General features: G+C 39.0%; 1 protein-coding gene across 1 annotated transcript in view; it reads left to right on the top strand.

The window, feature by feature from the left end:
- The window catches only part of cntfr (ciliary neurotrophic factor receptor), a 121,855-nt gene that overhangs the window by 36,624 nt on the left and 68,580 nt on the right, over positions 1–16,651 (top strand). Inside the window, exon 2 of the mRNA XM_056252036.1 lies at positions 1,101–1,334. Within this exon, the coding sequence (XP_056108011.1) occupies positions 1,101–1,334 (234 nt within the window). The remainder of the gene's footprint in view (positions 1–1,100; positions 1,335–16,651) is intronic.

A 16,651-nucleotide genomic window follows, 5' to 3' on the forward strand; every position in this document is an offset into this window, starting at 1 on the left:
TCATGCAAACCAAAAACCAATTGTGTTTGATATTCTTAGCCAAAATACATTCATTCATAGGTTTTTTTTTTTTTTTTTCACACACAATCTCATATAATCCAATGTGACAAACACAATCTTTCAAGAGACTCTCCTCACATTTTTTCGCACATGAACACCACCAACATGTCCTGTCTACCAGTGGAAAACACAACGGTCAAAGATTGCGTGCGTGTACCGCAAGTGTAGTGTAGATGAGAAAACAATGGAAATCACCACAATAAAATACAAAAACATGATCTGTATTGGTCTTAAAAGTAAGTTGCTGGGTTCACATTTGAGACTAAAATAGATGTGTGCAAACGTTAAAATGTATTTAGGAGCATGTGTGCAAATAAAAAAGTCTCTGCATGACCTAAAAAAAGTAAAAAAAGTTTCATAAAAAGTCTTTGTTACACTTTACAATAAGGTTCACTTGTTAACATTAGTTAATGTATTAACTAACACGAACCAACTATTAGCAATCCATTTGTCACTGTATTTGTTAATCTTTGTAAACGTTAGTTAATACAAATACAGCTGTTCATTGTTAGTTCATGTTAGTTCACAGTGCATTAACGTCTTAATTATCATTTTTAAGAGGTCCTCAATTTAGGGATGGACAAACAGGAATCACGATACAGTCTAATGTGATTATTAAACTTCAAAAGGCTATGATTTTATTTAAATATGACATAGTTCAAAGTAAAAATTCAGCACTGTTGCACATTCTACATATTAATTATGGCAATGTTTACCTGGTGTTTATATTGTAATATGTTGTAGATGGTTGTAAGAGTGCATATTTGTTCTCCCTCATCTTTTTGAATGAAAAGCCGGCAACAGCAAAGCATAGACATTTCAAAATAAGAGTCCTATTAGAAGTCCCCCATTAAGTTTTTCCCCCCTTCATATTTTGATTATGCAATAAACCAATGTAAACTGAATATTGATACATTTCCCTTATAGTTCTTTAAATGCACTCCTAAATTTTTCAACTTAGGAGCATGTGCATGGAAAAAAGTACATTGAAAGCCATGTGTTGCAATCGTGATGACCTCATGATGATTCTGTTTCCCCAGGTGCCAGGATCCAGTATGAAAGGATAGGAAGTGATGTCACTATGCAATGCGGCTCGCTGGACAACGACGCTTCTGTAACGTGGAAGGTGAATGGCACGGACGTGAAGGCCCGCCGGCGAGAAGAAGGACCGCGGCTCATCCTGATGGAGGTGAACATGAGTAGCAACGGCTTATACAGCTGCTTCCAGAACCCCGACGGCCAGCGCCGCGACCAGATCAATCTCCGTGTCGGACGTAAGTAGTGACTGTTTATCCCAATTTCTTCTTCCTAATATTCACTACACCCTTCCCAGAACTTCCAATAACCCTGGACAGTGTTTACCCCAACACTTCATTTTGGAAACAAGCACTGTGGTCGTTTCCGCCACTTGCTACCTTGTCATCTCATAAAGGCCAATAACCTCTTGTTTGGATCTCTCCACTGTGTATTTGAAGAGTCTAATTATTAACAACAAACGTCATTGTTTGACCCTGACCGCTCCTCGGTTCTCCTCCGGCCCCTGATCCCAAACCTTGTCTTCTCCAGCAAGCAGCTGCTTCTATCTGTGTGGGAGTCACTGGGGTGCAAGTTTTACATCTTATCTATTTGTCGATGGGATTAAATTGTCGTGCTTGATCATTTTTACGAGGATATACAACATGATGTGAGAGAAGATAGTAAGCCTCGTCCAGATGTGCACAATACAACAGGGTCATTATGTAGGACTTCTGAGTGGCCCCCAAAAAACCTATTCGGACATTCAATTACTTTTAAGTTGTGTATTAAATATCTGTATAGCTGTATATTAAAGGGGTAGTTGATTATGATTTCACTTTTTTAACTTTAGTTAGTGTGTAATGTTGCTGTTTGAGCATAAACAACATCTGCAAAGTTATGATGCTCAAAGTTCGAAGCAAAGGGATATATTTAGTTTTACAGAAATCGTTTTTTAAGGACTACAACAAATGTGTGGTAGGGACTACAATGAGCTTCTTAATGGGTTAGTGACATCCCTAACCCTAAAATGTACATAAACCTTGCCTCTGGGAACGTGATTAATAGATTATCATTACAGAATATGCTAATCAATGACTAGAAGATTGTTAACTACACATCAGCTACATACGTAAATTCATAAACTAACCATTCAGAAATGTCCTGTTGCAGTCTACGTTGTCACTTCTTCTACGTGAGTCTCTCCATCTTTGTCCGACTCCTGTTTGAACATAAAAGGCTAAAAGTTTTTAAAATGTTCAGTGCGTGTCTGTGAGGTAATCTGAGCTGCTAACACACAAGCTCTTGAAGCTCCGCCCTCTGTGCCGGGAGCAGCAGCTCATTTGCATTTAAAGGGACACGCTCTGGGGACATCAGAGACTTATTTTACATCTTGTGAAAATGGCATTATAGGACCCCTTTAAATGTGTTCAGATAGGCTGTGCATGAACATTTAGAACAAAGGTGGGCGACGTGTTAGACTTTGGCAGATTCATGGTAGAATTGGTAGATTATTTTCCGCAACTCCCATATAACCCCACAGCTAAATTATAAACTGCTATGCAGTAGCAAATGTGCAAAGCACTGTAATCAATATGATGTGACGAGATGCTACCCGTAACGCCGCCTGACAGCAATTTCATTGACTAATCAAATTAGACGAATGAAGAGGGGAAAAGTGGAGATGAGTCCTCTTATGAGAACATGATGAGGAATGCACTTCATCACCCGCCTCTGCGTACTTCCACGGCCGCTGAAAATGCCTGAAAGAAATGTAAGCGACATCACATGATTAATAAAAATAGTCTAGTTTCTCTAAAGGAATTTCATTTTACATACATTAAAAATGCAACATTTCATTGAGCATGATTGCGGTTTTTACTTGCCAAAAACTATGGCAAGTTTTTACTTTATTTCCATTTATTCTGTCTGTCTCTGCAAGAAAATAATGTGAACTAAATCTCGATTGTTTCTCCTAAGATAAAATGGAGAGCAAATTAAGACTTAACTTGAAGGGATAGTTTACTTAGTCACATGTCGTTCCAAACCTGTATCACTTTCAAACTAGTTTGGAAAGAAACAATGGTGAGTAAATGATGACAGAACTTAAAATTTGGCGTAAACCATCCATTCAAGACATTAATCACACATGTCTCCGTTGTTTACTTCTGGTACCGTGCTAACATCTGATTCAGGTGATCTAAACACAAGTGTAGCCGAGACAGATTGCCATTTACACCTGGTAGTGACATCTTAAATGTGTCTCATGTGATCAGATCTCATAACCACATACTCCACCTACTACGTCAGTGTGTTACTGCATTGTTGATAAAGCAAAAACTGTTAAAAAGTCAGCACATTGTGACACACCACATTTAAACAAGCAAAGGTGTAAACAATATGTCATTGTGTGGCTTTGCTCCGCAAAAAAAAAACAGATTGTGAGCTTATGTCTGGTGGGCTAGTGGCCGTGTGGCCGCACTTCCTCTCTCACAGCGGCTGGGTCATGGGCAAGACGGCTCAGCTAACAAGATGCGTTCTGCAGCTAAGTGTCTGAATGAGAATGGCATGGTCCCAATCCCACAGACAGGGAGAGGCTTCCTCCGCAAGTACGTCAAACACTCTGCCTATCTGTGACAGGAACGCTTGCCAGGAATTAGAGGGGAAGAATTGGGTCTGGCCATTTACAAGGATTCCTACAGCTCCTCTAAGCAGTCTTTAGTGGTCTGTCATAACCAAAACAGTTTGTAGGTCAACTTTCACTGAGAAACCATAGGAAATAAGTTATGATTTCCTTGATAATTACACTGGTTTTGTTTGTGCCCACGGATGGTTCAAGATAGCTACCGCCTCTCTTTCTTCACCATTGTTCTAGGGATCCCTGCCTACAGTTAAATCCTCATTGTTACAATGTTTATTAAATAGTAATATGTTCATATTGTCTGTGGATTTTGTTGCACTGCACAGCATTTCGGCTTTCAATATGTAGCTGGAAACAAGAAATTATAAAAACAAATGAAAGACAAGGAGTGAAATCAGTAAACATCACAAACTTGATGCGAACCTATATCATCCACACAAGCACCATGGCTCAACGTCTCCAGCGCATTAACATCAATTATTGTCCACAACTCTGAATAGTCTTTGTGGGGCATCTATTCTTACCCACTAGTACCAGATCCAACACTTTTTAAGTGGCATTGAAAAGGAAGTAGCGCCATTTCTTTTTGTTAGGGATGCACCGAAATTAAAATTTTGGTCTGAAACCGAAACACCAGGATGCACTTGGCCGAAAAACCAAAACCAAAAATAAATTATTAATTAATAATCAAGTAATTAATTTAACTTATTTAATAATAAAACACTCAAATAGCTGAAACTGAGTTGTACAAATATTTAAATTCCACACAAGGCAGTTTTTATATCATATTTTTAATAACAGAATTGTTTCTACCTCATTTTTATGGTGAAATAAACAATTAAACGACAATAAACTCTAATAACTTGTTTTCATGACATATTCCTTCAAACACATTAAATAATGAAGACATCACTAACAGGTTAAGTAAAAATATAATGAATAGAGGACTCTGTTACACAGTGCATATATTTAGCAAAATGCTCTTCTCTGGAGGTATATTTATGAAAATGTTGTGAAAATGATCAAAAATGCTGGCGCTGACTGGAAACTTAAAAAAGAGTTAAACAGCACCAAAACTGCTGACAGTTTCAGTAAATTTAGTAAAAGTTAAGAATCTTCAAGAATTCAAGTACCTTTAACAAGATCCACAACTACATTTCTTAAGTGTGACCAGATTTTCTAGATGTCTTTTTTACATGATGTGCTCGATTGTAATGACTGAGTATATGAAACCCCCATGATTTTGGAATAAATAATGAGCTCATCTATCATACTTTCATAAAGCTGTCTTGAAACACTCAGTATGATTAATACAGTCCTCTGTAGCATTATCGGTTGGCAGGAAATATGATGCATAAGCATAGCAAAGTTTACTAATAATGCTAAACTTATGTGAGCGTAGTTTGCTACTTAAATTTGGTCTTTCATTTACTCCTGAAAGTTGTCTAACCAAATGTCTCACATTCACCAAATGTATCCATGAATTGACATCACTGGCAGGTCAAATCCAATAGTTTGCCATTCCACAAAAACTAATGACTACCAAGACATTTTCTATAAAAAAAACAAAAACAAAAAAAAAACACTGTTGATCTTCACTGAAGCATAAAATAACACAGAAAGTAATGCCAGCCTGATGAGCATTTTCATAAAAAGTATAAGGGCATACAAAAACATCTTCACCAGTAAGTTACCTCTTGTAAAGTTCAAAACCTGCACCATGCTTTTCCCTGCTGTTGATTTTCTGTTGCTTGTGTTCCGTCTCCATTTAGCTGTAAGAAACAAGAGAAAGCCATTAAAGTGGCATGTTTTGTCTGCCCTGGGAAAAAAAGCTGCTGTCCTGCAGGATAAAGTGCTGGGTCTACAGTAAGCAACGCTGAGGGTTCAGGCAGGACCACAAAGTATGCGAGGGTAAGCGCGCTGTGCCGTTGTCAGAGATAGCATGCTCGTGTTGGGCTGCTTTGCGGTGGTTGTCAGGGAGGAGGTTGGAGAGAGAAGACACATGTCGAGGTCATCACTTCGTTGCTTGAGTGCTCACGATGCCGTAACTATTAAACTTTTATTATCTTACTGCGAGCAGAGACAAACAAAAGCATTAAACTAGTACCTACAGCGCTTGTGTGGCGTGAAACCTGGGATAATCAAAAAGTGAAAAATAAGAAGTTATTTTCTGGTATTCCAAATATATTTTTCATTCATTCGCCCTTGTGCCATTCCAAACTTGTCTTTCTTCCATGAAACACAAACGGGGATATTTTGAAGAACATCTGATTTGATATTTCCATATGATGAAAGCATATTGTGTATCTGAATTGAAAGCCAAAGAAACACAATTAAGGCCCATTCATGTCGAAGACAATAACTGTAATAACCATAATTATAAAGTTTGATTAATTGTTCTGATCCTATGAAAATAGCGAAGTCCACACACACAGCTATAACGAAAACCGCACAGAGGAACGATGTCACATTCAGAACGATGTTTTTCCAGCCGAGGAATGATAAAAACAATGACAGCCAATCAGAATTCACACGACTTTAAAGAACGTGAGAATTTAAAGTGGCAGACGACAAAACTTGAAATGAACATTACAAATGTTATTGTAGATTGATGTGGGTGATAATATAGTTATCAATATAGTTACCTTTTGTGGTTCTTACCATAGAATTGCATGGAATTGCAGCATTTTAATATCCTAAAGAGCACATTGCAAAACTATTGTTCCACAATTCATGCATTTCAAAAAAGTGCAAATCAAATGCCTGGCTAACCTTATATCTTCCAAATCATCAAAGTAGTTCCATACCCAGTTTGAATTTCTCACATGCTTGCATATTTGTGCTCAACTAAAATTTCGACTATTAGGCAGATTCTGTGTCATTAGCAAAACATGAAAAATGACTTTCCTTTTCCCCCTAAGGGACAGGAAAAGAAAATTGCTTTCAACTACACACCCCCATTAAAAAAAGTCTGAATTACCATGTTCTGATCATTGCTTTGGCCAAAACATTTTTTGGTCAATTTCTTTAAGAGATGGCCCCAGTTCTTATTTGTATTTTGTTAAGGCTTAGCTCCTTTTCCCTGCCAGCTTTATTGTATATGATTGATATTTTGTTTACCATTGGAACCTCTGGGATTGTGTAGAACGGGTCAGCCAAATGTAGAATACAGTAATTACATCAGAGCGGGAGAGAAAAGCTCTGCGAGACGAACGTAGAAGAGACTCGCCAGCATGAGAGGCAAAAATTTGCTTCTGTTTTTAATGGTTTTGCAATCCTAGAACTTCCTCAATAAAAAGAAAAACAACCTATTTTGACAATTAGTTGTGTAAATTGCGCATCATAATGTGACAGAAAACTTGGTAACACTTTATTTTGATGGTCCCTTCTGAACTTGCTGTTTACTATAAGGAACTTTGCCACTACATGTCAATTAACTCTCATTAGTATTAGTAGACTTTCTGCTTAATATCTGATAACTCTTTATTTTGATGCTCCTCAACAGACATTATACTGACTATAAGTAACTTTGCAACTACATGTCACCTTATTCTAACTTGAACCCTACCAGTCTACTAATACTCTACTAATACTCTAATGAGAGTTAGTCGACATGTAGGTGCAACGTTACGTGTAGTCAACATAAGGGGCCCTATTTTAACGATCTGAAACGCAAGTGTCAAAGCGCAAAGCGCAAGTAATTTTGTGGGCGGATCCCGGCGCTGTTGCTATTTCCCCGGCGGGATAAATGCCTCTTGCGCCTGGCGCAAATCTAAAAGGGGTTGGTCTGAAGTAGCTTCATTATTCATAGGTGTGGTTTGGGCGTAACGTGAAATAAACCAATCAGAGCGTCATCTCACATTCCCTTTAAGAGCAGGCGCGCTTGTTCTAAAGCGGATTCCTATTATAACGGCGGATTTGCCAGGCGCGCGCCAGGAGCGGTTCACAGCCGAGGAGAGCAACGTTCTCGTCAGGGCCGTAAAACACAGAGAAGTGACATTGGGGATGGAGAAACCCACCCAAATTAACTTCTGTTAAACAGGCGTATGATAATTTGGGTAAATGTGTAAGCTATATGCTTTTATAATAAATTGTCTTTCTATCCATCCATCCATCCATCCATCCATCCATCGTAATAATGTATGATTTGCAAAAATGAAAACTGCTGCTTAGATGAGAGAATCAACGTGTATGCGCGTTGTGCACACGCTATGGCCAAGCATGCGCCCTTAAAATAGCATTATGAACAACGCGCAACGCGCCACTGACTTTAGACTAGTTTTTTTCTGGTCAGTGGCGCAATTGTTTTATAGAACAGCAAAATAGCATGAGGGAAAGTTTGCGCCGGAACACGCCTCCGCTTTGCGCTGAACCGCCCCGGCAAGTGTATTTCTTAGTTAACCGACGTGCGTCTGTGGAGGGAAAAGTCCGCTTTGCGCGGGTGCAAAATAGGAATGATACATGCGTCAGTGTACAAAGTCATTTGCGCCGAGTGCAAGATAGGGCCCAATGTGTTAAAGGAACCATTAAAATAAACTGAAACCGAAAACAAATATTATAACAGAATTTGCTCAATTATGTATGTGTTATTTTTTTGTTGCTATTATCCTATACAAAAAATATAAATAAATATAAACCATTTAAGTTTCTGGATACATGGAACACATTTCATTATCAGAATTGCTGCTGAAATTGTCCATGCTGATCAATTATCCAGGGCTTTACGTTAAGCAGAAGTGAGAGGAAAAGGAAAGAGAATTATAGAGATGTGACGTGCTGAAGTTCTCTGCAGGAGATTTATGCCGTTTAGCAGCTTTTCTCATCCTTTTGGGAGGAAGGATTGCTGAACTTTAGCTGTAATTTACAAGCTTCTTTCTCCAGGATTTCCTCTCTAATCAAATTTTCCCCATTCTTTCCATACTGTCTGCATGTTCTCAAGAGAAAGACAGATGCAGGAAGAAAAAGGAATAAGAAAGAGAACATATTGCTAAATACTTACCCGTTCCAGACCATCTGTATATTTTAGCAAAGCTCTTCCATGTTATTCAGCGGGAATATGGTTACTGTCAAACATATTTTCAAACCTAAGATGGATGTGGATCTGAAAAGCAAGAAAATCAATAAGTAATTTACATTTTTTTTGTGGTTCATTTCCTCAGTCATAACCTTATTCCCTAGTAACATAATAGCGTTGTTATTTATAGCTGAAGTAGACAATGTCAATACAGGCCGTGGCATCTGGAGATTTCTGGATACCTTGGAATTCGGAATCTATGTTTTTAATCAGAGTTGTGATTGTACTGGGGAATTGTGCTAGTAAGAAAATTAATAGAATAATGCATTGTAGAAGATGTAGCAGAAAAGCTAGTGTAAAAACGAGACAAAAAGAAATCGACAACCATCTGCAAAACCTCCACCAAAAACATCTGCATCCACTCAGACCATCAGAATGTTTTCAGGACAGGCTCGAAAAACAGTAGCTGAGCTTTAAACATTACATAACACACCCCGTGTGCCACCAAGATGAACCATGTCAGATTAGCAACTGCTTTAAGAGGGTCTGTACATTCTTATCAGAGAAACATCGGCTCCAATGGACTTATGCCCTATTTTTTTCTTCAAACAAACAACAAGAACTCAGGCCCTCATAACCCACGCATAAGTACCCAGGCTAGATGAAAGAAATCCAAGATGACAAAACACAAGAGCTTCTTTCGGATGAGCCTGTTTTATTGCAGAATAACACATCACTATTGATCTTGGCTCGATTGGAATCCTAAATGGTGGGCTCTCGCTTTTTTCCATCCACCGGCGTCAACATGGGAGTGTGTCCCACATTGAGTGAGCTCATCACGCTGAAAACCTGGTGAAGCTGTTTATCTGTGAAGGCTTAACTTCAAAAGACAGCCCACACACATGCATGCAAACACACTCAGGTTGGGGTTCTGTGTGTGTGTGTGTTTATATTGAATTTAGTGGAAGGTTCAGATACCTCAGGCACCTGTCACAGCTGAACATCTAGGAAATGCAAATAAACATACTACAGCACATTCAAAGCTGATGACGTTATTATTATTTTTTTTTAATAATTTTTTTTATTACTATATGACATTTCCAGTACAGATTTTTTTGGATTCTGTCTTGAATCATAACTATTTCATTTCCTAAAGGCATGAACTTTTTTATTTGTTTAGTCTTTTCACAAAACTTTTCAGTCAGCTTTACCGGGTAACAGACCCTTAAAATTCCCCCAGTGAAAAAACATATTACTACCTAGCAAACATAAACTTACCAACCCATCCACAAACTCATATATACCCACCTTTTTATCTACCTTACCAACTGACCCAGCTAGTGTGCCAACCCTGCATAAACCTAAGCTTATCCCCCCACCACCTAGCCTACCTGCCAACATACCTACCCTACAGATAAGGGGCTTTCACACTGGGTAGTTCTAGGAACTAGCCACCAGGGTGGTTCTCCGAGATCTAATGGTTCTCTTATGGACATTTTCCTGGTTGCATTCGCACCGCCAGTTGGAACTCTGAAGTGATGTAAGCCGTGCTTGTTGTTGTGACATTTATTTTGACGGCGCGGCAGACCTTTATTAGCCTGGTCCCACCAGACTCTCGTACATTTCATTTGTACAGAGAGTCTGGCCTCGCTCCATTGACAAGCGTTAACTTCCTTGAAGGCGGGTACTCTGTTGAAGTTTAAAACTATTGGATCTGCCCAGAGCCACTTTGGATCTGCCATAACCAATCGCTGACTTTTGGTCGTGACATATGACGACTCAAACCACTCAAACTAGTGCACAACATCATCGTTCTCAGCCACTCCCTCTGTTCGCTGATTGGGCCGGTAAAAAATTGACCGGAGAAAACCAAAGAATACACTACAATCCCAGACATAGTACTGAAGGAAAATGAAAATTGAGCGAAAGTACGTAGGAGGGCGGAGCCAGGCTAGATCTTTATTGTGACACCGCTGAGAATGCCAGAGCCTGAGCTCACAGTGCTCGCATTCTCCGTGTTCATTAGTTAAGATCTATCTAACAGTCCTGTCTAATACGTTATAACATAGAACTGTTATGCATAGAAAGTAGACAGTAATGAAAAGTTATTAATGTATGCCGTGTGGTTGATGTCCAGTGTTTCTAGCTGAGCAGAAATACATAATCAGGTTTGGCTTGGTCCCCTTAAAGTTGCGTTGGATTTTCTCCTCAGCGTAAAGGCTAGGAGGTCCATCTATCACTGTTTTCCATGTTCGTAGAGTTAGTTTCTGGAGTAAAAATATACGCTATACATTTTTTTAAATGGTGGGTGCTGGTGTTTCGCGTGCGTTCGGCCAATCAGCGTACACTAACGTCACTGGTAGTTCCTATAGTGCTGGTTTAGACCCGACTCTGAAGTAGGAGCTAAATTAGTTTCTCCAAAAGGAGTTCCTAGAACTAAAATCGTTCCTAGTTCATGTGGTGCGAACACGCCAAAAAACAGGTACTCCTGTCAATAGTTCTAGGAACAATGAAAAGATTCCTCCGGGGCGAAAGCCCCTATACACATACATACCCACCGACCTATTTATCTACCCTACCCACTGACCTACCTACCTGCTTCACACAAACCCAAGCCACTAAATAAACTACCTGCTCTACCACCTCTTACTTTCTACCCACCCTATCCACTAAACCCACCTACCCTGCCTGCCAATCTACATATGCACTCACACTGAACACACACTGAACCTAATCTTAATTTCCACCCATGCACATATTTACCTACCCTGCCCACTGAACTACCTACTCCACATAAAAGCACCCACCTACCTCTGCCCTATACAACCCATCTACCCTACCCCTCTCCCACATTTTCCTATCCTAACCCAACAACCTAACCTACCTACCAAAAGTTAACAACCCACCTATCAACTGACATACCCTATTGTACTGTATGCACCAACCGTCTTACCTAACATCCTATCTACTTAATGGCTCCACCCACCTAACTTCCTTACCAACCCCTCACAAAAAGGGAAAAATTATTTGTTCCACAATTGAAAAAGGCAGTTGTACAATTGCTTTTATTCAGCCACAACGAATGGGCACGGATAACCTTTCTTACACCCAACACAGCCTTGAGCCAAATGTAACCACTTTGCACACAAAGATGGCTGGCGGCCCCGTGTTTGATAATGCTTACATTGATAGCTTGTTTACAATAGCATTTTGTCAAGTAATAAGGTCAACCAATGCATCGTTTGAAAGATATGAGACTGCAGATTCGTCTTAGTACAAGCAGCATACAACCGATAACTTTTTGCCTTACCTTTATTCTGTTGTGGGAATGTAATGTTTGCCAGAATAATTGTGACATGAACCTTTTTCTTCCATGGGAAAGGTCCAGTATATATTGTCCATTGTAATGTCCTGACTCTCTGTGGTCATTAAAAATCACAGGATGTCCTTGGAAAAAAAGAGTAGGCATTTAACCCTGGCATCCTGCATGGCCAAATTTGCCCATTGGCCTCTGTCCATCTTCATGGCCTCCTAATCATCCCCATATATATATATATATATATATATATATAAAAAATATATTTTTTTTATATATATATATATATATATATATATATATATATATATATATATATATATATATATATATATATATATATATATATATATACAGTATATGGGGATGATTAGGAGGCCCCTTGCCTCCTAATCAATGCTTGAGGAGATTCCCTCCTTCCATATGTATAGCACTTTGAGTGCTGAGAAAAGCTCTATATAAATGTAACAAATTATTATTATTGATACCATTATTATTATTATTACTAATTATAAATATTGATCCAAATACAAGCAAACTGGTAAAAAAAAAACTCTATAAAACTTCCATTGTTTACATCCTGAAATTTGCTAATCACGAGGGCGTAGTCCTGTTTATGTGATAGATTCTACCAGACTATTCAATGAAATATAACTTATCAATGTATTTAATATAGTGTCGGAAATGGAATGAGAACAGCCCAGATTTCTGATGAACACTGGCCACATAATTTTAAGAAAAGAGTGAAAGAGGACAGGCGCTTTTGGTGACGTTTGATTATGCATAGGCACATATCTGATTATGATTATGCATTAACAAATATCTAATGGGAAAGTACTGTGATGTCATATAACGTGTAGCCTATGCAATAACATATACGCCCATGTGCGGATTTGCATATTCTTAAATAAGTGATAAATTCCTTACAAACATAACTTAAACACCCTTTCATTATTCACCCACCTTTACCATGGTCATATATTCTATAACATTTTTGCTCTGATTAATGAACAATTTCAGAAAGATTCTGAACGAAAGCCACCTGCTTGCATCTAAATTGACAACAGAATGCGGCTTCCCAGAGGAAACATCTCATTCTGAGCAAGATATAAGTGCCAGCGCTCATTTCCGGTTCCCTGCAGTACGGCACATGCCTTGGGTGTGCCCTCTGCTCAAATCGGGAATTAAACAGCAGGAAAGTGTGTGAAGAGTAAGTTTGATTGTAAGATATTAAAGGTCTAACAACTCGCGCTGTGAAACACTCTTGAAATTCTTTTGAAGTTCAACAAGATAAAAGCAAGCTGTGAGAACTGTTTTCTCTGCGTAGCACTTTCTGTTTTTAAAAATCTTTAAAGACCCTATGAAATGCCTCAGTTGAACAATGAGAACATAAACAATAAGACTATTTTTCTTTACTGTTATAATGCAAATTCTTTTACATTCCATTTGAGGCGGGTCATTTAGAAGACCAACAGTCTTTTAAACACAGCCTATTGTAGCTTTTGTTTACATCATAGTCGTGAACCATGATTTTCTGCTAGTTAATTGGAGGCAAGTGGCATTAGGAGGAGGGGCAATCTCATTCTTGAAGGCAATTCGCCTTTGGCTAAGCCACACCCTAGAATGTAGATTGACCAATCAGCTCCCACAGTGGTCCGACACTTTTTCACAGCGCTCCATTGACTTTAACATAGGCGTCTCATATTTTTGGTCTCGGCAGGCTATTACCGTCGTAGTTTTATCAAAAATATGGTTAAACGTTGTGCCTGGGGCATTTGTAACACAGATACGCGTTTCCCAGAGAGGTCGGAGGGGGGTGTGCGTTTTTTTCCCTTCCCAAAACCGAAGTCAAATCCTGACAAGTGTCGTCTAGCACACGCTGCTAATAAATACAACGTTATACTCGCGTAGTCCGTTTGCTTTGTAATAACGATTATAGAAGTGAATAGAGACCTACCCAGCTTTGCATGAACAGTGTTGCTCCGTGATATTGTGAGTCCCAGCCTCCGTCTCCATTAGTAGGATATGCGGTGGTCCATTTTTTGACTGTGACCGGTATGCTTTTGCCTCTATTTGGATGCCTTGTTGTTCCTTGCGTTTCACCTGTATGTCGCGAATATAGCCTTCAAACGTATATTGCAGCCCTTTTGCCTACTTCTATCGGACACTTTATTTGCTGCTTTATACAAGTTTGATAAAATTTCAGCAGGAAGAGCTGTCACAGCATAAGCCATGTTGATACCAGAGCCCAGATGAAGTTTGTTTGTCGGACGTAGCAACAGTAACTAAGGGGGGCGAGGCTTAGCCAAAGGTGAATTTATTGGACAGAAACTTGAATATGCCCTTGAGTGATTAGTTAAATCATCTGTATTATTTTGTATCTGTATACTAGCTTATAGATTACTTTAGAGCTAACAGACAGTCCAAAGGTTCTCTGTAAAATAGTTCCAAAATGGATTTCCCTTTCACTGAATGTGGAGTACAGCTGGATTAAATGATGAATAATTCAATTATTCAAGCTGCCCACCAAAAAAAAAAAAAAACATACAGGTGTAGCGGCTAAGGCTCTTAGTGTTATTGCGTTTCCAAAAGGAAAAATGATTTCAGAGCATTTCCACTGGGAACCTCTCTCGTCTCGCCTCGCTGCTTCATCAGAGATGGAATAATGGAACGCTGTGTCACACTCTAGGAACTCACTATACAACACCTCATTCACACACAAAAGATTAATCATGGGCTGAATACTAAACCGTTTAACAAATATAGTCTCTACAAATCCTAAATCTGGATTTAGACCATTTCCAAGGGCTATTGCCGTAATCATAACCTAGTAGTCATTACACTGGTTCTCTCTATCAATTTGAATGCCATTTGAGCCTTGAGTTTAGAGGGCGTTATTTTCATTCCAGTAAAAGGGGCCTTCATTTAGAGATGAAAAATAAACAGTGTTCATTATGATTAGGATCTTAGCCAAGTGTATAAATAATGTAGGAATAATGCTGTACGGTCTATCTCTGCTCCCCCTAGAGGTCTTTCACCTCATATAATGAGGGCAGTGCTGCGCCCATACTGTGAATTATTAAAACCCAGAGCAATTACAAAAATTACACTACATGCAGTAGAAATGCTATTAACATGAGCTGGATTGGCACTGGCTTCCTCTGATTGTGTTTGAAATGTGCCAAGGTTGAGCAATTTCTGCACTTAAAGTGGCTCGCCAGTTACCTTTTGATTTCTTAGCATGAATTATTCTTGTTTACTACATTTTTGGACTTGAACTTATAAACTGCATTTTGCACACCCTCGGCTCTTGTTAATCAGGTCATAGGAGGATCTCTGTCGGAGGTACGTATATGTCTAGGTAGGTTTGGAACAGTGCAATGGTTGCCATTTTCTTATGTCAAGACTTCCATGCTTAGCAGCTAGATTTGCACATTATGTGGTTTGACTGTTAGTATGTTGGAGTTTCCAATGAAAATCTTGGTAGAGGGTTGCAGAACGAGGAAAAAATGTGTCTCTAATTTGTGTACAGTAACGGCAGAAGGTTAGAGTTCCCTCTCTTCTGACACACAAACATACACAAGCTCACTGTATATGGTTACGGAAAGCTTTAACGCAAGACTGGCAATTTTGATGAGTTGCTTTCGACTTGATGCCCAAAACGAGGGCTCAGAATTGGTCAAGCTCTTAAAACGCAAAGTTCAAAGTACAGACACCCTCTTCAACTTTTTGAAAGAATTACCCCAACATCCCACTCTGTAGTTAAACTCCTTCAGCTTGTTATTTTTCATGCTAAACACCAGTATGCAGCTCAGAACAAGCAGTAATAAGTAGTTAGACGTTTCCTGAGTCTGTCTGGCTCCATGTGATCCAACCTCATAAACCAGCATGGAAGTCAAATCAGGTCCGGATGAAAAGATGATAAACGCAGAGCCAACATGTAAGTGATCCATCTGAAATCTCGCCGTATCCACAGTTGCGCGCACAGAAATCCACCACGTTACAAGAGCAAGACTGCTTATTTTCAGAGCAGAGCAGCTGAACTATTGTTATTTTTAAGGCATTCCATTATGTTAGATAATTTTCACAATCATAATCATTAAAACAAAGGCTGCCAATTGATCCGTTAATCAACTTAACTGCTTATCAATTAGCAGGTGATTAAAAAAGCATTATTTGTGGCAGACAAAAACATTGAATAGACATTACAAAACATAGCTTAAGAAATCTATACATCGTTGTTTCTTCATTTAACATCAGCCTATCACTGGCCTGCAGTCCACCGCAATCAATTTCGCCACATGTAAGTAGTTCAACATTGAAAAACGTGTTGTGAGACCCTTTTGTCCTCGTTCCGGATTCTACAGACATGACTAATTATATTAATGCTTTATCGCTTTTCTAACTAATCACACTTCATTAATTCTACCCTGTTTTACAGCCCTATTTAATCCGTCTATAACTTTCTAAAGCATCCAGGTTATAAAATGCTCAAACAAACTCTTTATTTAAAAATCACTGGACTACATAAACAGAAGAGAGGGATACGGTCACATCAGCTCGGACAAGCATGCTATGTGGACAGCTTGGTAGTCATGTGACTTCT

Source organism: Rhinichthys klamathensis, unplaced genomic scaffold (assembly GCF_029890125.1).
Source record: "Rhinichthys klamathensis goyatoka isolate OS25496 unplaced genomic scaffold, OSU_Roscu_1.1 h1tg000091l_1, whole genome shotgun sequence".
Classification (NCBI taxonomy): domain Eukaryota; kingdom Metazoa; phylum Chordata; class Actinopteri; order Cypriniformes; family Leuciscidae; genus Rhinichthys; species Rhinichthys klamathensis.